The sequence below is a fragment of the Dipodomys spectabilis genome, unplaced genomic scaffold, assembly GCF_019054845.1.
Source record: "Dipodomys spectabilis isolate Male_0828 unplaced genomic scaffold, ASM1905484v1 ptg000051l, whole genome shotgun sequence".
Classification (NCBI taxonomy): domain Eukaryota; kingdom Metazoa; phylum Chordata; class Mammalia; order Rodentia; family Heteromyidae; genus Dipodomys; species Dipodomys spectabilis.
In genome coordinates, this window is record NW_024870728.1 from 11,359,069 (window position 1) to 11,386,561 (window position 27,493).

The following is a 27,493-nucleotide window of genomic DNA, read 5'->3' on the forward strand; positions in this document are numbered from 1 at the left end:
AAAGTCCTTGTGAGACGCTTCTCTCCAATTAACCACTCAAGAACCAGAAGTAGAGCTGTGGGTTGGGAAGGTGGCTCAGTGGTAGAGTGCTTGCCTTGCATGCATGAGGCCCTGAGTTCGAATCCTCAGCACCACATAAGCAGGAAAAGCTGGAAGTGGCGCTGTGGCTCAAGTGGTAGAGTGCTAGCCATGAGCTGAAGAGCTGAGGGACAGCGCCCAGGCCCAAAGTTCGGGCCCCAAGACTGGCAAAAAAAAAAAAAAGAAGAAGAAGAAGTAGAGCTGTTTTTCAAAGTAGTAGAGTGTTAACCTTGACAAAAGAGCTCAGGCCCTAAGTTCAAACTCCACAATCAACAAAAAGAAAAACAAAAAAAAAAAAGAAAAAAAAGGAAAAATAAATTCTTGGTCTTTATTTTTCCCTCTTTTCCCTGGTCAATTTGTTTCTGGCATTGTCTGTTTATACTTACTTTCTGCTCCTCAGAGATCCCAAGATCTGCCCAACTCTAACTGCCTCATTTTGATTCCAAAAACCATAATCAGGCCAGGCACCAGGAGCTCACACCTTAATCCTAGCAACTCAGAAGGCTATGATCAGAGGATCATGGTTCAAAACCAAGCCAGGCAAGAAAGTCTATAAGACTCTTATCTCTAAATACAAAAAAAAAAAAGGCCAGAAGTGGAACTGTGGCTCAAGTGGTAGAACACTAGCCCTTGAGCAAAAAAGCTCAGGGACAGCACTCAAACCCTCAGTTCAAGCCCCAGGACCAGAAAACATTATATATATATATACACATTATATCTTATATACATATATTTATATATTTATAATCTCTGACCTTGAGTGAGGCACCCATCAGCAAGGGCACAGAATGACCAGGAAAGGGGTTTCTGGCCCCCTCAGTGGAGGCAGGCAGTTCCTTTTAGATGTGTCGGGGCTGTCAGCCTGACTGATACATCAGGTTCCATTTGTGAGATGCCAATTCCATCTCCAAAGTGGCTTTAGGACACCTTGGTAGCTTCCCAACAGATACACTCCCAATGACAGCTCTTGGATCTCAGATCTCTGAGGTCAAGTGCAGCTGAGTAACCTGAACTCCCACAATCCCATGCTCTCAGGGCCCAGACCTCCCTAATGCCCTATCGGAGAAGAATGCATGCCAAGTCATATGCATTGTGTTCTTTATTGCCATATGTTAGCAGTGGGACAGAGTGGGACTGGAGGGGGAGACCTCAGGCAGAGAATGGAAGGAAAATGGAGTGGGAACCACTTCTTTTCCACTTTCTATCCTTCCTCCCAGCTGAGGATTGGGGGGGCGTGGCCACCAGCCACAGGAGAAGGAAGCAAGACCCCCCCATTAGATACAAGCACAGTGTTGAGTGAGAAGATTGGAGATTGTCTCATACTTGAAAGAATACCCTCCATCTGAGGTAGTGCGGACGTGTAGGGGCCTCCTGGTGGCAGGTACGGCAGCACAGCAGGGCTGGACCCCTGGTACCAAAGAATAGTGCTGAACAGGGGTTGAGGGACCCCCAGGGCCTGAATGGGGCAGGTCTCGTGGAGTGGGAAACCAACAGCCACCGTGGCAGTAGTGGAAGATGAAATTGGGAGGGTGCACGATCCATTGGTCCCAGCCCAGCTCCTGGAAGGAGATGTTGATTGAGGCTCTGTGACAGTGGTTATGCAAGCTGGGTTCCTCCGGAGGCTTCTGCAGCAGGTGCAGAGCAGCAGGAGACCAAGGCCAGGGCATGGAGGGAGCTGAGCGCCGGGCTCTATCCCCTCCGCTGGCTGGTCTTGCCCGAGTGTGGGCCACCAGGAAGGGTGTGGTCTCAGGCCGGGCTGAGCAGGTGCAGAGAGGACAACGTAGCAGTAGTACCAGGACTGGGTGAGTGAGCAGATTGAGGGCAGAGGTGGCCAAGTGCAGCACAACCCAATGAGGAGGCGCTTGGCCCAAAGACATGGGCACAGACATAGGCCCATCAGATGATAGCACCAGCAGGCCTAGTGGGAACCCTGAGCTATTGGAGGCCACCAGGGCCTTCCTGTCTAGCCCTGTGTGGATCCACAGCTGGGCAGAAGTCACCTGGCGGCTGCGAGTGTGTTGAGATGGCCGGAAGACGTAAGTGAACAGACCGTCCTCAGTGCTCTCCGTTAGCCCTCCAGCAGCTGGCTCGTCTTCACAGCTGGCACCTGCAGGGAACAGAGGGAGAGGGCAGATCTAACTGGCAGTTAACGGGAGGGATGTGGCTGCTATTCACAATGCTGGTCACCTGATAAGCCCCTGCCCAGATCTGGGGACATTTCACAGGCTTGGGAGAACTGAGCCCAATTTTTCACTCACCACTAAAGCACTTAAGAAATAAGAACTGGTATTTACCACAATGGAATTTTACACAACCATGTTTTCTCTCATATGTGGAGGCTAGATCGAAAATATACTGGGACATAATAAATGACACAGGTCTCTAGATATTCACATATCATGAGAACAAAGGTGGACACTCTTAGAGGAACATAAAGACACAATGCTTATGTGCATCTGATCATACAAAATGATATTTACCAAAATGAACTTCAGAAAATGGAAACTATAGGTTATTATTGTTTTAATTGTTTTTGTTTTCTTTTCTTCATTTATATGCCTCTGGGAGTGTAAGAGAAGGCACAGAAATAGAGGGACAAAGGGTGAACAAATGCAGGAATAGTTCTCACTGACACCATGTTGAAAATGAACTATACAACTTGTGGGTGGAGGTGGGAAGAAAAGACTTGGGAGAGAGTGAGGAAAGGGTTGACATTGTCCAAAAACACATGTATTCTTTACCTGACTTCTATAACTGTAACCGCTGTATACATTACCTTTATAATAACAATTTGAAATTTAAAAAAAGAGCATTACCAACTTCCTTTGTGTTTTTGCCAATTAATATTCCAAACAAGCAATGAGTGTAAGAGTCTCTGTCACTCTTGACCTTTTCCAACACTTAGAATTTTAGGCTTAAATTTTCAAATCATCAGATAGTGTGAAATGGTGTCCTGAATGCTGTTCACATGAAGTTTTGTTATATTATTCTTTATATCTTTTGTGATATCAGAAACATTACATGATCAGTTCCTTTCAATAATTACATTTTTTAAAGACAGCAAAACACCAAAAAGAAAGGGACAAAGGAGGGGGGGAGAAAATGGAGAAGAAAGTAGGATATAATTCAGACTAGAAGCTACTTCTCACCCCCCTCCCAAAGTGCAGTTGATATCCTTATCCTGACATACAGACTACAGGAAGTACTTAGAGGCTGGCCCCAAAGGATTGGCAATTGAGGCAATATCTTACAGCTTCTCATTATAAATTCATGACAATTGATCTGTTTTGCAGGTAAGAAACCGGGGCTTAGAGAAATGAAGTGACATTCAACTAGTTAAATAGCCAGAATGAGATTCTATCTGAGCCAAATGCCATCCTTTTCCTCCATTATGCTCCATTAGGACTGAAGTGATGGAGCAAAGGGGTCCCATCTGGAGGGGGTTTTATTTATTCTGTGCATGGAACAAAGGGAAAGAGTACATAAGGAGATGAGGCAGGAACACAAGAGAAAGTAGATTAGCTTCCCAGAAATTTTCCAACCAATCATTCCTTTCAACGACCTGGAACTAAAGAAACAGGCTGCAGGCTGAGAGCAGAGGCAGAAATAGGAAGGAAGATGGCAGGATGGAGCCTAGGCCCAGATATCACTCGCCCTGGAGACTCTTGATCTTCCAGATGCCTCTATATTCCAGTCACTCTAGGTACACCTTTCACTCAATCCTGACAAGAGCAGTGGCCACTTGTCGCAAGGCGGGATAGAGGCTCCAGGCGGTTTAGTAACAGGACCCCCGGCTGTAAAGACCACTGAGGCCCAAAGCTGGGATTCAAACCCAGATCCATCTAGCTCCCAGGCCCTAGCAGTTCTAAGCTGCTTCTCAAAGTCATCCTGCCAGATCCCCACCTCCATTACCTGTGGCTGGGAAAAGGATGGCCTGGGAGATATCATCATCTTCCTCCTCCTCCTGGGGCTCAGAGGCCCTGTGCAGGAAGGCCCTCCGGGCATGTCTTCGAGGCAGCCGCCTGACCCCAGGGCTCCCACCTTCCCCAGGCACTGCTGGGGGACCCAAGGCATCCAGAAACAGGGTCCTCACCTTGGCCAGGACAAGTTCCCGGTCCAGTTCTGGCCCGTGGCAGCCATGCCCACCTTGTGGGGCCAACAGCAAGAGCAGCAGCAGGAGCAGCTGGGGCATCATTGCTCACCTGGCTCTGCCAACTGGGAACCTACACCCTGCCCTGTGCCCCTTCTGTCCAAATCTGCTCGGGACCTCCCCCACTGTCTTTTCCCATCCCACCACCCTCCCTCTTCTACCCTTCTCACCCCAATCATCCCCCCTCCTTCCCACGCCCTGCAGTCCAAGTTGCCCCTGCCCATGGCATTGAGACCTCCTATCTCTGACGCAGATGTCTGTGTCCCTGAGCCTTATCTCCCACTCCCGCCAAGAATGTGGGGGAGGGGGCTAGGGAGAATGTTCACCCCAAGTGACCTGACCTACACACTCAAGCATGCCAACTTTTCCCCCTTATGCACCCCCCCACCCCCCTCGAAGCACCCAACACAAAGGTGCCATCAAGTGAGACAGGAGCTTGGGAGCCGAGGTTGGCCAGCTCCCTGAAAGTGGCATTTGTTAGGGAGACAGAATGCACCAGCCCCCCTCAGTCCTTCTGGGGCCCCTTTTAGCCAAGCAGCTGCTGGGCCAGACAGTGTAGGAGGAAGGGCTGAGAACTGGGGCTCCAGCGGGGGGCCAGGTGGTCCTGCCTGCTCTATACTTAGCCCGGAGGAGCCAGTCTGGGCTCTCGTCCTCCAGCTGTGTCATCAGAGAATATTTTTGGGGATTGGCAGCTGCAGGCGCCTCTGCCACTCAGGCCCAAGCCTGGCCGGCGGTTGGGAACCTGGCGGTTGGAGGTGGGAGGGAGGAGGGGAAAGAGGCCCTGGCTGTGGGAGGGGGCTGGGGAGAGAGGCTCTGGAGAGCAGGAAGCCGGGCCGCGGGCAGGGGAGGCCGCGGGGCCCCTGGCTGCAAAGGCAAACAGGAAGGACTGCCTCCTGAGCGCTGGGCTCGGGCCCGGGAATCTCGGCCGCTTCGCCAAGCTGTAGCTCGGGCCCGAGGGGTAAGCAAGCGAGCCGGGCGAGTGGGGGGAGCAAGCAAGGGCCCGGGAAGAGCCCCCCGCGGGCCCCCACGCTCGCACCTCCCTCCCGGGCCTCGGGGCGCCCGGGCCGACCCTCTGCAGCCGCCGCGATGAAGGCGGGCTCGGGGGACCAGGGGAGCCCCCCGTGTTTCCTGCGCTTCCCGCGGCCCGTGCGGGTGGTAAGTGGCGCCGAGGCCGAGCTCAAGTGCGTGGTGCTGGGCGAGCCGCCGCCCACCGTGGTGTGGGAGAAAGGCGGGCAGCAGCTGGCGGCCTCGGAGCGCCTGAGCTTCCCCGAGGACGGCGCGGAGCACGGCCTGCTGCTGAGCGGCGCGCTGCCCACCGACGCCGGCGTCTACGTGTGCCGCGCCCGCAATGCCGCCGGGGAGGCCTACGCCGCGGCCGCCGTCACCGTGCTGGAGCCGCCGGCCCCCGAGCCCGAGCCCGAGCCCCGGCCGGCCGAGCAGCCGCGGCCGCCTCCGGGGACCGGGGAGGGCGCGCCGGTGTTCCTCACGGGGCCCCGCTCCCAGTGGGTGCTGCGGGGGGCGGAGGTGGTGCTGACGTGCCAGGTGGGGGGCCTCCCCGAGCCCACGCTGTACTGGGAGAAGGACGGGATGGCGCTGGACGAGGTGTGGGACAGCAGCCACTTCGCGCTGGAGCCGGGCCGCGCCGTGGGTGGCCCGGGCGTGCGCCTGGCGCTGCGCATCCCGGCGGCGCGGCTGCCCGACTCGGGCGTCTACGTGTGCCACGCCCGCAACGCGCACGGCCACGCGCAGGCCGGCGCGCTGCTCCAGGTGCAGCAGCCCCCCGACAGTCCCCCCGACGACCCCGACGAGCCGCCCGGCCCCGTGGTGGAGCCGCTCAAGTGTGCGCCCAAGACCTTCTGGGTCAACGAGGGCAAGCACGCCAAATTCCGCTGCTACGTGATGGGCAAGCCCGAGCCCGAGATCGAATGGCACTGGGAGGGCCGCCCGCTGCTCCCCGACCGCCGCCGCCTCATGTACCGCGACCGCGACGGCGGCTTTGTGCTCAAGGTGCTCTACTGCCAGGCCAAGGACCGCGGGCTCTACGTCTGCGCCGCCCGCAACTCCGCGGGCCAGACGCTCAGCGCCGTGCAGCTACACGTCAAAGGTAGCGCCCCAGGGCTGGGGGTCCCGGGGCTGGGGCCTGGCCCCCAGAGACCTCTGAAGCCCTTCCTACTCCTCCCCCCTTAGGTGCCCAGCTGCCTTCATTGGCGGGGGGGGGGGGGGGGGGGGAAGGTATGTGTGATTAATTAGTATGATTACCCTGTTCCTACCTGCCAAGGGACACGGATTTAGTGGGATTCCAGGATCCCCTGGAACTTAGCTGACCACCAGTTGATTCTGAAGGCAGGATGGGGTGGTGGTGGATGGGGTCAAGGAGTGGTTGATGCAGGAACCGTGGGAGACCTAGAACTCACAGTTTTCAACCTTGGCCATTTTAGTCCGCCTTCCCCAACCGAATTCCTGCTGGTAGCTCCAATTTGTAAGAGATTTAAAAAAGCGTTGAAGCTGTAATCCTAGCTTCTCCTGAGGCTGAGATCTGAGGATCACAGTTCCTGGCTGCAAAGACAGTCCTAGCAGAAAAGTTTACTGGTTATCTCCAATTAATCAGTAGAAGGCCAAATGGTAGAGTGTCAGCCAGTGAGCCTAAAACGCCAAATGAAAGCACGGGGTTCAAGCCCCAGTACCACCCCGCCCCCACACACACAGAGCATTTGTCTATAAATTTATAACATGCTCCTTTAAGTCTAATCAGTGAGAACAGAGCGCTGTTGTATTGAATATACACATTTGGAGTAGAGGTTGTTTCGCAGTCTCCTCTGAACTTTTGAGGAAAGCCTTGGGGACATCACATAAAAAGAGGTAGGCTTGACAGAGGAAAACTATCCTGCAGTTTTCAGCGATTCTTTCATTAAACTCAGGTTTGAAAGAAGAGGAAGGTGAAGGAGAAAATTATGTCACAGTTGAATCACCAATATCTAATCTATGCTTAGATTATTCACAAGCAGAAAATTCAGAGCAAACAAAAACTCCTCAATCTCACACTAGATGCTAAAGTTCTCTATAACAGGGTTTTATCACAAATCGAGGGATTTCACTTTTACTAGTTATTACCCAACTTTTCTCCCTCTCAGGAAAAAATGTTGGCAAATTTTCTTGAGCCCTGCCTAGCGTGCAGTCAAGCATGTAGTACCTGGGCTATCGTTGTGGCCTTGTGGATACAGCTTGGTATGCACAAACTTGACAGGCCAGTGCTGAACTGGATCAATGTCAAGAAAGAAAAGCCCAGTGGGAAGGCAAGAGAAACTTCCCAGAGCAGTATGTAAGAACTTGCTTCTCTGGCAACCCAATTAACCCTCTGGTTTCCTATTTTTGAAACACAATTTTGAAAACAATTAGAATTATTTCAAAACTGGCATTCAAGCCAAGCACCAGTGGCTCTTGCCTGAAATTCTAGCTACTAAGGAGGCTGAGATCTGAGGACCAGGTTTGAAACAGTCTGGGCAGAAAAGCCTGTGCTCTTATCTCCAATGAACTACCAAAAGCACTGGAAGTGGCACTGTGGCTCAAGTGGTAGATCACTAGAGCAAAAAAACCTCAGGAACAGTGCCCAGGCACTGAATTTAAGCCCATGACTGGCAAAGAAAGAAAGAAAAAAGGAAAGAAAGGAAGAAAGAAAGGAAGGAAGGAAGGAAAGAAAGAAGGAAAGATGACATTCAATTCATGCCCTGGTAGACTTTGTGAAGTGCCTCTGAGGGAGTTTGAAAATCATGAATCTGGAATGAGTATATGCCTGCCTAGGCAAGTACAAGACCCTGAGTTCCAAACCATAGAAAGGGAGGGAAGGAAAGAAAGAAGGGAAAATAATGAAGGAAGGAAGGAACTTGCTGATCTGCTCCCACCCCTCTAACTTTCCCCATTTTACAAGTAAGGAAAAGGAGGCACAGAACCTTTAAATAAACTTGCTTTAGGTGATGTGTCTAGTGAGCATCAGATAAGAAGTTAGGCCATCTGATTTCCCTTCTGGGTTTTGCTCCAATCCCATCTGGCTGCTGTCTCTAGAGAAAGCAAACAGCCTGAGCCAATGTATGTTGAGCTGTCTCCCTTTTAAGGTTAACCCCCTCTCCAGAGCCTTCTCTTTGCTCTCCTCTTTCTGCAGAGCCCCGCCTCCGATTCACCAGACCCCTGCAGGATGTGGAGGGGAGAGAGCATGGGATCGCCGTGCTGGAGTGTAAAGTACCCAACTCCAGAATCCCCACAGCCTGGTTCCGCGAGGACCAACGACTGCTGCCCTGCCGCAAGTACGAGCAGATCGAGGAGGGCACTATCAGGCGCCTCATCATCCACAGGCTGAAGGCAGATGATGATGGCATCTACCTGTGTGAGATGCGGGGTCGAGTGCGCACAGTGGCCAACGTGACAGTCAAAGGTCAGCCAGCCAGTGGGAGGACCCCAAGGCTGAAGCTGTTAGTGTCTCCACCCTGGGCTAATGGATTCTCATCCACATCTCAGGCCCCATTGTCAAGAGGCTGCCCCGCAAGCTCGATGTCCTGGAGGGAGAGAATGCTGTGTTGCTGGTGGAGACTCAAGAGGCTGGGGTTGAGGGCTGCTGGAGCCGAGATGGGGAGGAGCTGCCGGCCACTTGCCAGAGCAGCTGTGGCCACATGCATGCCCTGGTTCTTCCAGGGGTGACCCGAGAAGATGCTGGCGAGATCACCTTTAGCCTGGGCAACTCCCGTACCACCACTCTGCTCAGAGTCAAATGTGAGGGCATGAAGGCCTCTGGACAGGACAGCCAGGGTGGGAGGGTGACCAGATGCCAGTGTCTGGGTTGGTAAAGTAGATTTCATGGGAAAGGGGTGTGGGGAGAAGGGACATAAGCCAGGCTCAGCGGGTACAGACCCTGCCTTTGTCTCAGGCATCAAGCACAATCCTCCGGGCCCCCCTGTGTTGGTTGAGATGTTCAAGGGCCATCAGAACACGGTCCTGTTGACCTGGAAACCGCCTGAGCCACCCCCTGAGACCTCCTTCATCTACCGGCTGGAGAGACAGGAAGTGGGCTCTGAAGACTGGATCCAGTGCTTCAGCATTGAGAAAGCTGGAGCCGTGGAGGTGCCAGGGGACTGCGTGCCCTCGGAGGGAGACTACCGCTTCCGTGTCTGCACCGTCAGCGAACATGGCCGGAGTCCCCACGTTGTGTTCAACGGTTCTGCTCACCTCGGTGAGTCCACCTTTTCAGACCCTGCCTGTCCGTGGCTGTCCATAAGTTATACCCTCCCATCACTTCTTGACCTTCAGTTCCTGTCCTCTTACGTCCTTCCATCTGCCAATTCCTGCCCTCTGCTACCCATTCTAATGGTCACACCCTGTTCCTACCTCAGTGCCCACAGCTCGCCTGGTGAAAGGGCTAGAGGATGTGCAGGTATACGATGGGGAAGATGCTGTCTTCTCCTTGGATCTCTCCACCATCATCCAGGGCACCTGGTTCCTTAATGGGGAAGAGCTCCAGAGTAATGAGCCGGAGGGCCAGGTAGAGCCTGGGGCCCTCCGGTATCGAATGGAACAGAAGGGCCTGCAGCACAGACTCGTCCTGCAGGCTGTCAAGCATCAGGACAGTGGGGCCCTGGTTGGCTTCAGCTGCCCTGGCGTACAGGACTCGGCAGCCCTCACCATCCAAGGTTGGTGCTTGTGGGGACTTGAGTGGGTAGATAGGGTTAAGACACAGAGCCCTGTTGACCAAACATGGCAAATACGGTGGACAAGGAGCATGAGGAACCATGATGGGCTCAGCTTGAGGTCCAGAAGTATAGTACACTGTGTTACCTTAGTAAGCATCATATTCCAGCCCCCCTGGAGAGCTTTGTACTTAACAGAATTTGGTCATATTTGTCATCTCCTACAAAAGCTGTGGGTCCTGGGACCCTGTCCTTGACTACTTCCTGTTCTGTTATCTAGTTGCCGCTAATCTGTTGTCTATAGCAGTTTCCCATGAGCCACACATAATCCTAACCACTTGATGTAAACTCGTTAATCCTATAAGATAGGGTCTTCTGTCATTGAGGCACAGAACAGCTAAATGACTTGCCCAAAGTCACAAAGATATAAGTGGTAGTTCTTTTGTTTATTTGCCAGTCCTGGGGCTTGAACTCAGGGCCTGGGCACTGTCCCTGAGCTTCTTTTGCTCAAGGCTAGCCCTGGACCACTTGAGCCACAGCACCACTTCCAGCTTTTTCTGTTCATGTAGTGCTGAGGAATTGAACCCAGGGCTTCATGCATGCTAGGCAAGCACTCTATCACTAAGTTACATTCCCAGCGCCCTGAGTGGTAGTTCTGGATTATGAACCCAGATAGTCTGATTCCAGAATCCCTCTGGGCCCCCTTTGAAACAGAGGAGAGGACATGAAGCATGCTTAAGGACAGTTGGCGGTAGGGGGACTAAAACTTTAAGAAACACTGTGGTATCAGTCATCCTGCCATTGCTGGAGTTCATAAGAACATCAAGAAATCCAGCAGTACCCAAGAGCAGGTCCCTGAGGTTATACTGTCAATGTCACAAGCAGAGGACACAGTCAGAAATCACCAGTCACAAGAGCAGCATTCCCAGAGGGGGCTAGCTTTCAATGCACATTTCCTGGCCCCTGTGTGTTTGAAGGTCTGAGGATGATATTGTTGTCAGACTGTTTAGGAATTATTAACTATACTAAAACCACTGCTCTTTTTTTTTTTTTTTTTTTTTTTTTTTTTTTTTTTTTATTGTAAAGCTACTATACAGAGGGTCACAGTTACATGAGTGAGGTTATGAGTACACTTCCTCTTGAACATTGTTACCCCCTCCATTGTTTTCCCCCTACCATCCCCTCCCTCCCTCCCTTCCCCGAGGTTCTTTTTTTTTTTTTTTTTTTGATTGTGATTAAATGATTACATAATTTCAAAGTCACAAGTTCATTCTAACTTCCCTGGAGCAAATTGTCTACCACAGTCTGTAATATATAACAGTGTTCACATGTTATATACCATATTTGTGATCAGCAGCATGAGGATATTTAGTAGTGGTTCAACCAGATGAGCGGGAGTTCTTTGTTTCTTAAGTCCTGTTAGTTTTGTCGTATCACTAACCTTTTGGATTTAGCATCCACTTATGAGGGAGACCATGTACCGTTTGTCTCTTCGTTCTTGGCTTACCTCGCTCAACATGATTCCTTCTAGCTCCATCCATTTCCCTGCAAATGCCATTATTTTGTCATTTCTAATGGCTGCATAATATTCCATTGTGTATAGATACCACAATTTTTGGATCCATTCATCTGTGGTGGGGCACCTAGGTTGTTTCCATATCCTAGCTATTGCGAACAGTGCTGCAATAAACATGGAGGTGCATGTGTCCTTGTATATTGGTTCCTGTTGTTCAGGGTAGATGCCTAGAAGTGGTATGACTGGGTCGTAAGGGAGGTCAATCTTTAGCTTTCTAAGGACCCTCCAGACTGCTTTCCAAAGTGGTTGTATAAGTGTACATTCCCACCAGCAGTGTAATAGGGTTCCTCTTTCTCCACATCCCCTCCAGCATTTGTCGTTGGCTGATTTGTGGATGTGGGACATTCTGACTGGGGTAAGGTGGTATCTCAGGGTTGTCTTTATTTGCATTTCCTTCACCACCAGGGATGATGAACATTTCCTCATGTGTTTCTTTGCCATTTTTATTTCTTCATTTGAGAAGTCCCTCTTTAGTTCCCTTGCCCATTTAGTAATTGTAAAACCACTGCTCTTTTAAGTGTTGGCATAAAGCTTGTCTTAGTTCATTTTCTTTACAACAGAATACCTGATGTCTGTGCTTTGTAAAGGAAAGAAGTTTGTTTAGCAGTTTTGGGGAGGCCGAATTGTTGGAGACCAGACAGCCCCAACTGCTCAGCCTCTTGTAAGGGTCCCCTTTGGCTGAGTCACAACATGGTAAAGAAGTAGGAAAGGAAATAGCTATGTGTGGAAGAAGCCAAGCACAGCCTCTTTACAACAACCCACTCTCTTAGCCTACTGGAGTTCCATGAGAACTGCATTAATCACTTCCAAGGATGATACTTCCAATGATCTAACTCCTTCCCACTGGACTTCACATCTCAAAGGTTCCACCACCTCCCAGTACTACTATTCTTTTTTCCCCAAGGTGCTAGAGGTTAAACCCAGAGCCTCATGCACATACAAGGCGAACGGTCAACCACTGAGCCACAACCCCAAACCTATTTTTAATTTATTCTTATTAGCATACATTAGTTATACAGGGAGGGATTTCTTTATGGCATTTCCACTTAAATATTCCAGATCAATCTCATACCTTCTAGTACTGCTCTTTCTCTCCCTCTTCCTAAAACAATTTCAACCGGTTCCATGGTTGTTTTCATAAATGCCAACAGTCTACTTCAACCATATTCCTCCTCATTCACCCTCCTTGTTTGTCCAACCCCTTGCTGCTCGTGCCCACCATCATAGCCTGTTTCTATGTGTGTGTGTGTGTGTGTGTGTGTGCACCTGTAAGCACACACGCACGCGTGCGCACACACACACACACACACACACACTCGCGCATATACACATGCATACATGCTACTACTGGGGCTTAAATTCAGAGCTTTGCTCTCTTGCTTGGCTTTTTCTCTCCAGGCTAACACTCTACCACTTGAGCCACTGCTCCACTTCCAACCTTTTGTTGGTTAACTGGAAATAAGAGTCTCGTGGACTTTCCTGCCTGGACTGGCTTTGACCTGCAATCCTCAGATCTCGGCCTCTTCAATAGTTAGGATTACCAGGCCTGAGCCACCTGTGCCTGGACAGCTTGTTTCTCTTCCCTTCCCCGCCCCCAATCATCTGTTGATCAACAGCTTTTCATGAGGTTCTTTATGCTGTTTTCTTGTGCTGTTGAAATATATTTCAAGATTATTCACCCTCTGTCTTTTTGCCTCTTTCTTCTCCTTCTCTTTCTAAATAGTCCCTTGGTTAGTTAGATACCTACCTGTTCTAAGCTTATGCGCGCGCGCGCGTGTGTGTGTGCGTGTGTGTGTGTGTGTGTGTGTGTGTGTGTGTGTGTGTGTAACTACGTATATATGGGTATATATACTTATGCAGATCTCTATGAATATGTATGTATTTTAGGTCTATCCTCCATATATGAGGAAAAACATAGGATATCATGTTTTTTTAGCTTGGCTTGTCTCGCTCAATATGATATCCCCCAACAGTTGCTTAGATGGCAGTTGTCTTCTCTGATGTAGCCACCTCCATAGTGGGCACATGCAGTGAGGAGAGGGGTGCTCATCTGAGACAGAGCAGACTGAGGATGCACTGTGTGATCAGACTTCTCCCCACACAGAGAGCCCAGTGCACATCCTGAGTCCCCAGGACAAAGTGTCATTGACCTTCACAACCTCGGAGCGGGTGGTGCTGACCTGTGAGCTCTCACGGGTGGATTTCCCAGCAATCTGGTACAAGGATGGGCAGAAAGTGGAGGAGAACGAGTCGCTAGTGGTGAAGAGGGATGGGCGCAAACACCGTCTGATCCTGCCTGAGGCCTGTGTCCAAGACAGCGGCGAGTTTGAATGCAGAACAGAAGGAGTCTCAGCGTTCTTCAGCATCACTGTTCAAGGTCAGGAAGGGCACTGGCCCATGCTCCTCCAGCTGAGGCTGATTCAGGGCCATGAAAGCCCCTCTGGTCTGTCTTTTTGGAGGGAGGGGTTCCCTGATAAGGAGGCCTTGGTGAGCCATGATACATATTTTACGTCTCTGTGCACTTGTATCTTTACCCTCTCCAGTGCCAACACCCTCTAGTACACTTGCCTTCTCCCCACTTTTCTCTGCTGAGCTGGATGAGGAAACTAAATACTATTAATGAAAGGAGAAATGGGGGCTAACATTTTATTGGGTACCTACCCTGAGCTTTGTGCGGTACTAAGTACTTCATCTGTATACTCTATTGTTTAATATTCAAACAAGATGAGGCACCATGTATCTCCAGCTCACAAAGAAACAGGCTCAGTGAGATAATGCAGCTTATTCATTATTACATGCAGCTAGCATGACAGCCCAGATTTCACACCAGGCCTGGCTTTCTGCTGGAGGAGGACAGGTCATACACTGTTGAGGCCACTGGTCTGGTGGCTTTCGTGAGTCCTTCTCTCCTAGTGCAGACTTGTGTTTCCTGGCCTCAGGGTCAGTTTGGAATCTTGTCTCTCATGTGTGGGATATCTATGTGATTCATCTTTGCTCCCCATCCAGACCCCCCCGTACATATCGTGGACCCCCAGGAGCATGTATTTGTACATGCCATCACCTCCGAATGTGTCATGCTGACCTGTGAGGTGGACCGAGAGGACGCCCCTGTGTGCTGGTACAAAGACGGGCAGGAGGTGGAGGAAAGTGACTTCATGGTGCTGGAAAATGAAGGGCCCCGTCACCGGCTGGTGCTGCCCACCGCCCAGCCCTCTGATGGGGGCGAGTTTCAGTGTGTTGCTGGAGAGGAGCGTGCCTACTTCACTGTCACCATCACAGGTGGGGACCAGAGGGGCCACAGCCACTCCTGTGTCACTCTTCACCCATTACCCTCTCCCTAGCTGTCATACCTCCTCCCTTCCCTTTCCTGAGCGTGGTCTAGCCACACTGGGGAAATACATTGTTACGAGCACTGGCTATGTATATCACCAGAAAAGCCCTGCCTTCTCCATTCTTCTGGAGATCCCAGTCAGCAGTAATCTTTGGGGTTGGCAGGTCTGTTGCAGCACAGATGGTCTCAGGCACTAGAGGGGTCAACAGGGTCATACCATCCCTGTCCCACCCATAGAAACATGGGCCCCACTCTGAAGCCACTGGCAATACAAAGCTGACGTGTGTGTGTGTGTGTGTGTGTGTGTGTGTGTGTGTGTGTGTGTGTGTGCACGCACATGTGTTGGTACTGGGGCTTGAACTCAGGAACTTTCACTTTTGCTTAGCTTTTTTTGCTCAAGGCTAGCTCTCTACCACTTGAGTCACACTTCCACATCTGGCTTTTTCTGGGTAATTGGAGATAAGCTGCTCAGACTGGCTGTGAACTGTAGACCTCAGATCTCAGCCTCCTAAATAGCTAGGATTATAGGCTTGAGCCACTGGCCCTCAGCTGTGATGTTTGACGACTATTATCGTTTGTTTCCCTAGCTTTTTTATTATATATTTTTTATTGTAAAGATACTGTACAGAAGGGTTACAGTTACATGAATAAGGCAATGAGTATATTTCCTATCGAGCATTGTTACCACCTCCTTTGTTTTTCCCCTACTATCCCTTCCCTCCCAACCTCCCCAACTCCTCCCCAACCCTGAAGTTGTAAAGTTCTTTTCAACATAGTGTCTTGTACATTTCCGTTAGAAAGAATGACATTGCCTCATTTGTTAGGAAATGGAAAGACTTGGAAAAAATTACATTAAGTGAAGTAAGCCAGGCCCAAAGAAACATAGTTCCCATGGTTTCCCTTATTTACAATAACTAGCATATGTCTAGGACAAGCAGAAAAGGTCAAAAGCTATATACATAATGACCATGTAAGATGATGCTAAGCAAAATGAATCCCAAGATAGGGACACGAGGTTTTATCTTTGTTGCTGTTGTTTTTAATGTACTTATAATTTGCTATGTGATTTTTTTTTGCTTCTTTTGTATGTTCTTCCCCCATGGTATAACCCCTGTTTTCACTGTTTTTGATTCCGGTGCCCTGCATCTTGTATATACATTTTTCTAATTTGAGGAGGGGAAGGGAAATAACAAAATCCCTAGCTTTTGATGGTTGTATTCAGAATACTGTGAGCATTTGTCTAAGATTGCTGTCTCCTACTACTTGACCAACTTCCGAGGCGAGGGAACAGATGTGAATCGGGGAAGCAGAAGGGCATTCCAGCCCAGCCTCCTGTGCCCTGCAGATGTGTCCTCATGGATCGTGTACCCCAGCGGCAAGGTGTATGTGGCAGCCGTGCGCCTGGAGCGCGTGGTGTTGACCTGTGAGCTGTGCCGACCCTGGGCTGAGGTGCGCTGGACCAAGGATGGTGCGGAGGTGGTAGAGAGTCCAGCACTAGTCCTGCAGAAGGAGGACACCATCCGCCGCCTGGTGCTGCCCGCCGTCCAGCTTGAGGACTCCGGCGAGTACTTATGTGAAATCGATGATGAGTCAGCCTCCTTCACCGTCACGGTCACAGGTGTGGGCCCACCCTCGCTCCCCAGAGTCGCCAGAGGGCCACTCTGAGTCCTGTGGGGAGGGAGAAAGGGGCTGTGGGGTACATATACCAGGGTCTCTGCTGGGGAAAAAAAAGGCTGGTGCTAAGGCTAGGCTATGCTGTGCTTCACCAGCTCACTGAGCATTGCCTTGGCCAGATGCGGGGTCATGGGCTTGACCAGCTGGTGAGTAATACAGGCTCGGTTCTGGTTCTCTGTGAGGGGAGGGGTGGGGAAGGGGCGCTGCCAGTCTAGAGGGGGAGGCAGCTGTTAACCAGGGGTCGCAAACAGGCAGTCCCTTGACAGCCCACAGATGTGTTTTGTTTGGCCTGCAGAGTCTTACCAAAGTCAGGACAGTTCAAATAACAATCCGGAGTTATGCGTCCTCTTGAAAAAGCCGAAGACCCGACGGCTCTGGTCTCGCTTCCCCCCATGGAGACGAACAGCTGGCACTGAGTAGCAGCTTCCCCATATATGGGCCCCCCTTTCCTCTGTCCTGCCCTCTGCTATTCTTTTTACCTCTTCCCACACTGCTTCATCCATTGACCTGCCCTGCCTGGCCCCTGTGGGTCTTTTGAGTTTGCGACCCCTGTGTTAAACAAATAAACACACGAATAAATGTGCAGTGACACCTCGTGATAAGTGCTGTGAGGGAGGAGGGCTCAGCCCAGAGAGCAGGGGAGACGCAGGCAGGGCCTGGGGAAGAGATGCCATTCCACACACAGGTCCATCCTTGGGCCAGGCTCCAGTCATTCAGCGGCATGCAGACAGATGAGATCACTTCACTCAGAGCGCACAGCCTGGCAGGAAAGCTCCATGCACTAAAGAGTCACACTGTGTGCTGGCTGTGATCACTGTAGGAATCTCAAGGCTATCCTGGTTAGGAGGTAAGGAGTACCTTTAGAGCCAACACTGAAACTGGGAACAGAGACTATTGTAGGTGGGAAAAGTACAGACAATTATGGAAGTGATAGGTCTGTGCCAGCGACTTCAGGGCTGTAGCTCACAGTGCCAATCCCTGTGTGTTTAGGCAGTTCTGGGTGGCACAGAAGAATTCAGTTCCGATAGCTGGCTTGGCTCATCCCTCTGTTGGCCTAGTCCTGTTGCCCTTTCCCTGACCTCCCTAGGAACAATGGCAGGCTGAGCTGTTGGAGACCTTACTCCCTGCCCCAGATAGTGTAGCCTACAGTGCCACATTCTGTCATGTATAGATGCAGCCATCTTCACCTGCTCCTGTCCCACACAAATTCCAGCTCACATGGGTTTCCCCACAAAACACCAGACTCTTCACATGCTGTTCACACAGACATCACCAGAGCAGATCAAACCCATATCTAGCTGAGGTCCCAGTGCTGTGCCGGCATCCCAGTCCATTTGCTACCCCCTAGCACACTTCTCCCATCATCACATCCTTGGGCGCCACCTTCTAAAGTCTCCTGGTCTTGCCAGACCCCAGAGAACGACTCTGCACTCTCCAGACTCTAAATCAAGCCCGGGGAAGGCTGTGTGAACTCACTAGCATGGTGGTAGTGAGTTCAACGAATTGTGTGGGTGAATCTGCCCAGCCCTCCACACTGTGAAACCTGAGACCAGGAAGCTAGCAGTTCTCCAGTCATCCACAAGGGGGCCAAAATGCTCAAATCTGCTAGAGACTTGAGGATCCTGGGGGCTGTAAGAGTGTTGGCAGACCTGAGCTCAATGTGCTGGTCACCTGCAGTATTGCTTTGGCTTCCTTTCTATGGAGGAGTAACCTGAACTTGGAGATAAGCTCTCAGAATCAGCATGTAGCGTCCCTGGGAAATACTTAAGACAGATGTTGGCAACTCAACATGCACAGATGCAAAAACATTCTGAGTTCCTGCAAGCCTGGGCTAGAAATCCCTGTTACTGCCTGCAGAGTAGGATCCTGCCTCAAACAGATGGTATGCCTTCCTCTGTCCCTAGAGGAGCTGCAGCCAACTGTGACCTTAAGAACATTGCTTTCTGACTCTGTGCCTTAGTTCCTCCATCTGGAAAATGGAGGGAACATAATAAATACCTAGCCCCCAGGGTTGCCGTGAGGGTTCAGTGAGTAGTGTGCTCAGTACTGATCTCAGAGCCTGAGGGAGTGTTACACACTGTTCAGATCCACCGTTCCTCACCCACAATTCTGGAATGCAGAGTACTGGCAAAATCAAAAGGCTTCTTTTTATATAAGTTTAGTGTTCAAAGTCCTTTCAGCAAAAACCTGAATTTAATTGCTGTGAAGCTATTTCTACTCTTTAATTATCCAGTAGGGTTAATCTATCTGTATCTTTACATCAATAAGAGATGAGCAAACCCTTCACTATATCTTGCTTATGGTAAATCGTTACACTGCAAAATGTTAATGTGATTGATTGTGGTGAGAAGAGCTCTGGAAGGGGCTGAGGATATGGAATACATGAAAAATGCATCACTTCTAGAATCTAAAGCATTCTAGATTTTGCCACCCCCCTGGACCCAAGGATTTAAAGACCATCATAGACCTTCAGTTGCTTATTATGATACTTGTTACCCTTATTATTGCATGTGTGGCAGCGACTTCTTGTCACCAAATAGCTCCAGGGAGGCTGACTTTGGCTGCCTTCGCTCTGCAGAGCCCCCAGTTCGGATCATTTACCCCCGGGATGAGGTGACCTTGATCGCCGTGAGCTTGGAGTGTGTGGCGCTGGTGTGTGAGCTCTCCCGAGAGGACGCACCTGTACGCTGGTACAAGGATGGCCTGGAGGTGGAGGAGAGTGAGGCTCTGGTGCTGGAGAGCGATGGGCCCCGCCGCCGCCTGGTGTTACCCGCTGCCCAGCCCGAGGATGGGGGCGAGTTTGTGTGTGATGCTGGAGATGACTCTGCCTTCTTCACAGTTACTGTCACAGGTGGGCAGTTTCTGGGGCGCTCCCAGGAAGTAGACAGATGGATTAAAGGACAGACACCCAACTATTCCTTCTTTGGTAGGGGCTAGTGGTAAGCTCCTGACAGTGTCCCCTGCTTCCCAAGCATCATAGAACCCTGATTGCCCCAAATCCAGTTGGGACAGAGACACAGGCCTATAGGGAGAGAGCCTAGCAGTTAGGAGTCATGTAGTCACCAAATACTTAGCGAGCAACTACTTTGTGCTTGGTACTACTCAAGATACGAGATGTTCCGTAGTAGCTGGACACTGGTGGCTCAGACCTGTTCTAGCTATACAGGAGGCTGAGATCTGAGGATCATGGTTTGAAGCCAGCCTGGGCATGAAAGTCCATGAGACTCATCTCCAAGTAACCACCAGAAACCCAAAAGTGGTATTGTGGCTCAGCGTGGTAGAGGGACAGCACCTGGTCTGGGAGTTCAAGCCCTATGACCAGAAAATCAAAAAATTCAGTAGTGAACTAATGAGCTAAAACTTCCTACAACTTACATTTTATTGGTGGATAGACAAGGGAAGGGGTGATAGATAAGCCCATCAGAGACAAAGAAGGAGAAAGGGAAGGCAGATGGTTGGAAGGGCGGGTTGGGATATGATCTAGGTGTGAGTCTGACCTCCTCTGTCTGTGTGGCCTTGGGCAAGTCACTTTCCTCTTAGGAGACCTCAGGTCCTCATCTGTGAAGTAGAGGAGAGGGACAGGGAGGGGGCCTGCTGGCTGAACCCCTGTGGCTCTGTCTCTGCCCACCCACCAGCCCCACCAGAGAGGATTGTGCACCCCACAGCACGCTCCCTGGATCTGCAGTTCGGGGCTCCAGGGCGTGTGGAGTTGCGCTGCGAGGTGGCCCCAGCAGGGTCCCGGGTGTGCTGGTACAAGGACGGACTAGAGGTAGAAGCATCGGATGACCTGCAGCTGGGGGCAGTGGGGCCCATCCGCACCCTCACACTGCCCCATGCCCAGCCTGAGGATGCCGGGGAGTATGTGTGCGAGACACGCAATGAGGCAGTTACCTTCAACGTCAGCCTGGCTGGTGGGTGTGCTTGGCCAGCCCAGGGTGGAGAGGCTGGGGCACACACCTGGGCTCACACACCTTCCTCTCTTGGTGCAGAAACCCCAGTGCAGTTCCTTGCACCAGAAACAGCTCCTAGCCCGCTCTGCGTGGCCCCTGGGGAGCCCGTGGTGCTGTGCTGTGAGCTGTCCCGGCCTAGTGCCTCTGTATCCTGGAGCCACAATGGGAAGCCCGTGCAGGAAGGCCAGGGCCTAAAGCTCCAAGCCGAGGGACCCCGCCGCACGCTCTGCATCCTGGCTGCAGAGCCAGCCCACACAGGCCTCTACACCTGTCAGTCTGGAGTAGCTCCAGGGTCCCCCAGCCTCAGTTTTACCCTCCAGGTAGCTGGTGAGTATAACCTGGCCAGAAAGCTTGGAAATACCCCCTCCTCCTCCCCCCCAGCACCTCAACCCTAGGCTTCCCGGCTTTCCTAACACACCCTGTCCATCCCTCTGCTCAGCACCTTTCCCTCTTGCCTCCTGCTACCCTCCTCCGGTGCCTGTCTCCCAGTGACGCCCAGCTCTGACCCCACAGAGCCCCCCGTGAGGGTGGTGGCCCCTGAGGCAGCCCAGACGAGGGTTCGGAGTGCCCCAGGCGGGGACCTAGAGCTGGTGGTGCACCTCTCCAGGCCAGGGGGCCCCGTGCGCTGGTACAAGGACGGGGAGCGCCTGGCGAACCAGGGGCGGGTGCAGCTGGAGCAGGCCGGGGCCAGGCAGGTGCTACGGGTGCGGGGGGCACGGAGCGGGGACGCTGGGGAGTACCTGTGTGATGCTCCCCAGGACAGCCGCATCTTCATCGTCAGTGTGGAAGGTAATAGTGAACCCCCTAACACCCTCTGGGCCCTGGCACCCCAAGGACCACATCCTACTTCTAGGCTCTTCCCATTCTCCCTCTCAGCCTTGCTTCCAACACCTGTGTGACCGACGCTAGGATACGTGCACAGGAAACATAGCTGAGGAAGGGCATCTGGAATTGACCTGCAGAGGTTCTCCCTGACTCTGTGTCCCAGGATTTGTAGGACATTAGCCGAGCTATCTAATCTCTGCGAGCCCCAGCTCTGAAATGAAAGGACAGAGCTTGTCTTACAAGCTGTTGTGCCCATCCAATGATATAAATAGGGTAAATGGGCCTGGCTGAAATAAGTGGGCTTTGGGGACATCCCATGACCAACACACACTAGACTAGGCCTTTCCCTAAGGTATGTTCAGGGATGGGGAGTGAGAACTATACCCTGAGGACAGGACAAAGGGAGCTCAGCCAGCTCACAGCCAGATGCCTGCCTCCTCCAGAGCCACCACCAGTGAAGCTGGTCTCCGAGCTGACGCCCCTGACTGTCCATGAGGGTGATGATGCCACGTTCCGGTGTGAGGTCTCGCCACCAGATGCAGATGTCACCTGGCTGCGCAACGGGGCCGTTGTCACCCCAGGGCCTCAGCTGGAGACAGCCCAGAATGGTTCAAGCCGCACACTGACCATACGAAACTGCCGGCTAGAAGACGCAGGGGCCGTGACTGCCCGAGCAGGGGGCACAGCAACAAGTGCCCGGCTCCACGTCCGAGGTCTGATGAGAACACAATGTTCCTACCTCTATCCCCACCTCATGGCCCTGGCCTGGCAGCCTTGCCCTTCTGCCGAGCTGGGGCAGGGCCAGCCTGCAGGCTCCATGGCTTCCTCTCATCTTCCCCTCCAGAGACAGAGCTGCTGTTCCTGCGGCGGCTACAGGATGTGCGGGCGGAGGAAGGCCAGGACGTGTGCCTCGAAGTGGAGACAGGCCGGGTCGGGGCTGCTGGGGCCGTGCGTTGGATGCGAGGTGGGGAGCCTCTGCCTCATGATTCTCGCCTGTCCATGGCTCAAGATGGCCACATCCACCGCCTCTTCATCCATGGTGTCATCCTGGCTGACCAGGGCACCTACGGCTGTGAGAGCCACCACGATCGTACCCTGGCCAGGCTCAGCGTGAGGCGTGAGTGCCCTGTCCTCTCCTAACACGTCACCTGCCTTTGCACAGCCTCTCCTGGCTGTCCTAGAGTCCCCGACACACTCCCCCTCCCCCCCCCACCACCACCAAAGTGCCCCTTGTTGCTGAGGGAAGTCTGCCCTGGCCATCCCAGTCTGGGGTGGGGCCTGAAGCAGTCTGTCCAAAACGAAAACCTCCTTTTTACCTCGGAAGTCCAAAAGGACTTTGCATTCCATTTCCTATTTCCTAGTTGGCTTTGCTATAAACATAAATACCGTACTCCAAAAAGATTCTCTGTGTTTATCCTTAAGTCCAGTCACATACCCCATGCGTACTCATGCTTGTTTAAAAAGCAGGAATGGCTGGCACCACAACCCCAAGCCGCATTTTAGCTATGTGACTTCATGCAAGTTACTTAACTTCTCTTGAGTCACATAGCCTTAAAAACTGGGCTGGAGCCGAGCACCGGTGGCTCACTCCTGTAATGCTAGCTACTCAGGAAACAGAGAACGGAGGATCATGGTTCAAAGCCAGCCCAGGCAGGAAAGTCCATGAAACTCCTATCTCCAACTAACTGAAAACTGAAGTGGTGCTGTGGCTCAAGTGGTAGAGTGCTCGCCTTGAGCTGAAGAGCTGAGGGACAGTGCCCAAGGCCCTGAGTTCAAGCTCTACAACCAACCAAAAAAAAAAGGGGGGGGGGTGCTGATCTCTGCCACTAGGAATTTTAAAGATATTATCACAAAGCTTGATGAATTATTTTGGTCAGCAATACATATTCTCTAATTTAATCATCATAATAAACCCATGTTTCAATGTTATTCACTTTGTACAGTTGGGGAAACTAAGGCCCAGAGGGGTGAAACTGCCCAAGATCATACAGCACACAGAATGTATGGTGCACCTAGGTTCCAATCTCAATGTGTCTAACCCCAGATTCTTTGTTCTTCCATTGTCACAGTACCCTGCATTCAGATCCCAAAATCTCCTAACCTAACTTCACTCCCTTCATATGCCCTCCTTTCCAAACCCCAATACGGTCCTCTCCCAATCAAGTCCAGTTAGTTGTTCTTCCTTCTTCCTGCCTACTTCCCATGTACAATCTTCTCTAACCAGGGCCTTAGATTGGGGGGTTGAGGGTGGCTCTGACAGGATGAAGGGGGAGGAGCTAACCCTTATACTCTCTGCTTAGAGCTGGAGCACCCCATCCTCCCTCTCTCCCCATCTCCCTCATACCAGCACGGCAGCTACGAGCACTGAGGCCTCTGGAAGATGTGGCAGTCAACGAGGGGGGCAGCGCTACCTTCCAGCTGGAACTATCCCAAGAGGGTGTGACCGGGGAGTGGGCCCGGGGTGGAGTCCGGCTGCAGCCAGGGCCCAAGTGCCAAATTCACACAGAGGGCCACACACACCGTCTGAAGCTCAGCAGCCTGGGCCTGGCAGATGGGGGCTGCATCTCCTTCACAGCTGATTCCCTGCGCTGCGCGGCCAGACTCTCAGTGAGAGGTGTGGCCTCTGGGCCTACCACTGCCTGCTGATGCCTCTGTGTGACTACTGATTCCATTGCCTGTGTGGCCCTTACTGACCCTTTCTACCCCATTGTGACCCTCACTGACCTCCTAGCCAGAGTGTGAGTCCCCTAACCTGGCTCTGTGTGGCCCTTGTGATTGCCCTGTGTGTGTGACCATTCCAGACCCATATAGCCTGAATGTCCCATTCCAGACCCATATAGTCTGAATGTCCCACAGTTGTCTGCCTGCCTGAACATAGTCTGCTGATCACTTTGGAACCCAGTGTCCACACCATCTTCTTGTGGCCCCCTTTGCCTGCCATTGGCCCCTGTGACCATTCAAGTCCCTCCAGGCCTGTCTAAGGGGGACTCCTCTGACAACTCTGCTTGGTGCTCCCATTCTGGTTTCCAATCTGTGTTTCCCAGTGCCTGCCTGCTGTAGGGTTCCCCCCACCACACACACACTCATTGCTCTGCTGAACCCCGCTGTCTTCTGCTGCCCAGTGTCCATTGCTTTCCACTTCAGTCATGTACAATCCCCACTGAAATGCCTGCCTGTGGGTGACCCCTCTCTTACCTCTATTCCTGCACTGCCCCTAGACAGCAGCATGTCCCTCACTGCTCATCTTAAAGAGTGACTCCCTTGAGGCTGGGAATGTGGCTTGGTAGAGTGCTTGTCTAGCATGCAAGAAGTGCTGGGTTTGATTCCTCACTACCACATAAACAGAAAAAGCCAAAAATGGAGCTGTAGCTCAAGTGGTAGAGTGCTAGCCTTGAGCAAAAGATGCTTAGAGACAGTGCCCAGGCCCTGAGTTCAAGCCCCAGAACTGGCAAAAAAAAAAAAAAAAAAAGAAAAAGAGTGACTCCCAGATGGCCACGCCCACCCCACTGGCTTTCTGGCCTCTGCTGTATCTCCCACTGTCCAGCATCCCCTTTGAGCGACTTGTGTCCCTGCATGTCCCCCGCTCACTAGTGGCCTCCACTGATCACTTTTTCTAAATGTGCCTGCCACTGACCCCTTGTGACCAAGTGTGCTCTTCATATTGCCCTTACCATCCTCCCTTTCCCACCCTCAGAAGTCCCAGTGACCATTGTGCGAGGGCCGCAGGACCTAGAGGTGACGGAGGGTGACACAGCCACGTTCGAGTGCGAGCTTTCCCGAGCCTTGGCTGATATTACCTGGGAGAAGGTCAGAGCCTGTCTGCACAATAACAGTAATAAGGCCTCCAACAGAAACATCCAACCCATAGAACTGGCACTGTGCTAAGATTGAATCCTTCAAGCCTTACAACAACCCTATGCAGTTATCATTATGTTTGTGACCCATGAGGAAACATGCTCAATGGGATGACAAAGAGGCAGATGAAAGGAATTTGTTAGCCCAATTCTAGAATGTAGACTCATATTCAGTGTGAGTGGCAGGTACGTGAATCTGGATGCCCGGGGCCCCTAGAGCTCCTTCTGGGGCCTAAGGTCCCCACATGGTGACACCAGTCTCAAAGGGGCTTCTGATAGGATGAGAAAGGGAAAGTGTGGGCCAGCAGGGCCGCGGCTGGGGAACACAGATCACCGGGAAATGCTGATGGCAACTGGGTCAGGGCTGTACTAGCCAGGCTGAGCTCAGCCCGACCCTCTGCAACTCCGGTTTACAGGACGGGGGCGAACTCACCCCCAGCCCCCGGCTCCGGCTCCAGGCCCTCGGCACACGTCGCCTTCTCCAGCTGCGGCGCTGCAGCTCCTCGGACGCCGGGACCTACAGCTGTGCGGTGGGAACGATCCGAGCTGGGCCAGTCCGCCTGACCGTGCGTGGTGGGTACAGGCCAACTTCGGACCCGGGTTTCCGCTCCCACCCCGCGGCCCACCCCCAGGCGCCTCGGGGGTGGGCGTGGCCGGGGCGGGGCCCCGCCGTGCCGCGTCCCCTCACGCCCCGGGCTCCGCCCTCAGAGCGCACGGTGTCGGTGCTCCGCGAGCTCCAGTCGGTGCGCGCCCGCGAGGGCGACGGGGCCACGTTCGAGTGCATGGTGTCGGAGGCTGAGACTCCCGGGCGCTGGGAACTCGGAGGCCGCGCGCTGAGACCCGGAGGACGCGTTCGCATCCGACAGGAAGGTTAGGCCGCCTTCCCACCCTCTCCCGGCTCTTGCCTCCCGGGTGCCCGGTTCAGGCGGACCCCGCCCCCCGGTAGGCCCCACCCCCGGGCTGACCCCGCTCCACGGTCCCCGGAGCCGGGTCTCGCCTGCACCTCCTTAACCTCCAGGGAAGAAACACATTCTGGTGCTGAGCGAGCTGCGCGCCGAGGACGCCGGTGAAGTCCGCTTCCGAGCGGGACCCGCCCAGTCCTTGGCCCAGTTGGAGGTGGAGGGTAAGCTCCCGGTGCCGCCTGGGAACGGGGCTTCGACCGACTGGCGATTGGTCCTGGGAACGCTCCTCCTCCGCTCTCCCCACCCTGCACGGGGCTCCCTTCGGGGCAGGGCACGGAGGGCAGCGCGTTTCCTGCAGACCGGATGGGGAGAGAGACTTGGGCTTGCAGATGCCGGGAAAACAGATGCTAGGAGTGGAAGCCATAGGAAGGAAAGGAACATCTCGGCTGGGGGCCGGCTGTTAACGCACACCCCTGCTTCCACCCCCAGCATTGCCTCTCCAGATGTGCCGCCGCCCCCCTCGCGAGAAGACCGTGCTGGCTGGCCGCAGGGCGGTGTTGGAGGTGACTGTCTCCCGCTCCGGGGGACACGTGAGCTGGTTATGGGAAGGGGTCGAGCTGTGCCAAGGGGACAAATATGAGATGCGCTGCCACGGCCCCACCCACAGCCTGGTCATCCATGATGTACAGCCTGAGGACCAGGGCACCTACTGCTGCCAGGTGGGCGAGGACAGTGCCAACACGCGGCTGCTGGTAGAGGGTGAGTAAAATGCACTGGGCAGAAGTCAGAGGGGCAGACTAGCTGGCCCGGAAAGGGGAGTACCGTGGAGCCACCAGACTGATACACACCTAAGGAAGGGTTTCCAGGGCTTAGGACAGACTCTTGGCAGTCCTGGCAGGATTGGAACTGGAGAAGGGGTGTGGGGGAGGGGGCAGGGAGCCCACACCAGGGACTGAAAAGGAGAGATTCCTGAGTTCTCAACAACAGGGGCGGAGTGCGTGGTTCGGGTTTGTTGCCTCCTTTCTCATGCTCTTCCATTTCTACTTACCCACCCACTACTGCCTGTGCCCACATCACCCCCTCCCTGGCTCCTGCCCATCTAAGTTCTGCCCAGGCAGAAAGTAAGCTAGTTCTGTTTCCCACACAAAATCACCCCACTCTTTTCCTTGACCCCCTGCAGTCCCTTCACAGGGCCTATTCTTCACTACCCTAACTGCTCCCAGAGACGCTAAAAGAATGGGGCCCAGCAATTCCCATGTAGTGTCCAGGCCCTGCTAGGGGGATGGGGGTGGTGGCACCCACTCTCCCCAAGCCCCATGTGGAGTCATTCCTCTGCAGGTGACTAGGAGACTGAACCAGGCCAGGCGAGTGTCCTCGGACAGCTTAGAACGCGTGTGCCCTTCTCCCAGGCAGGCAGGGAGACATGGGAACCAGAGGTGTTTGGAAACAATAAAAAGTACTGCCGTTCGTTTCCCTGCCTG

The 27,493-nt window shown here is 52.9% G+C and overlaps 2 protein-coding genes across 4 annotated transcripts; one reads left to right on the forward strand and one right to left on the reverse strand.

The window, feature by feature from the left end:
- Positions 1–1,194: 1,194 nt before the first annotated feature.
- Positions 1,195–4,345, reverse strand: Inha (inhibin subunit alpha). Its single transcript, XM_042679242.1, has 2 exons — positions 3,991–4,345; positions 1,195–2,185 (listed from the first exon to the last, which is right to left on the reverse strand). Exons 1-2 carry the CDS (start codon positions 4,271–4,273, stop codon positions 1,353–1,355), a joined length of 1,116 nt encoding a protein of 371 aa, XP_042535176.1. The 5' UTR covers positions 4,274–4,345; the 3' UTR covers positions 1,195–1,352.
- Positions 4,346–5,064: 719 nt separating this feature from the next.
- Positions 5,065–27,483, forward strand: Obsl1 (obscurin like cytoskeletal adaptor 1). 3 transcript variants are annotated; one of them, XM_042679134.1, is made up of 21 exons: positions 5,065–6,332; positions 8,385–8,654; positions 8,738–8,989; positions 9,144–9,446; positions 9,607–9,903; positions 13,581–13,853; positions 14,483–14,755; positions 16,153–16,425; positions 19,060–19,332; positions 20,117–20,392; positions 20,471–20,758; positions 20,945–21,220; positions 21,700–21,969; positions 22,101–22,373; positions 23,604–23,870; positions 24,951–25,063; positions 25,527–25,683; positions 25,819–25,980; positions 26,129–26,233; positions 26,502–26,771; positions 27,351–27,483. In XM_042679134.1, the coding sequence occupies exons 1-21, from the start codon at positions 5,315–5,317 to the stop codon at positions 27,356–27,358; spliced, it is 5,697 nt and encodes a 1,898-aa protein (XP_042535068.1). In that variant the 5' UTR covers positions 5,065–5,314; the 3' UTR covers positions 27,359–27,483. The 3 variants fall into 3 exon arrangements, with proteins under 3 accessions (XP_042535068.1, XP_042535069.1, XP_042535070.1); XM_042679135.1 differs by lacking the exons at positions 20,945–21,220; positions 27,351–27,483 and having other exon boundaries at positions 26,502–26,779; XM_042679136.1 differs by lacking the exons at positions 19,060–19,332; positions 20,117–20,392; positions 20,471–20,758; ... (8 more) ...; positions 26,502–26,771; positions 27,351–27,483 and adding an exon at positions 16,777–17,070.
- Positions 27,484–27,493: the final 10 nt, after the last annotated feature.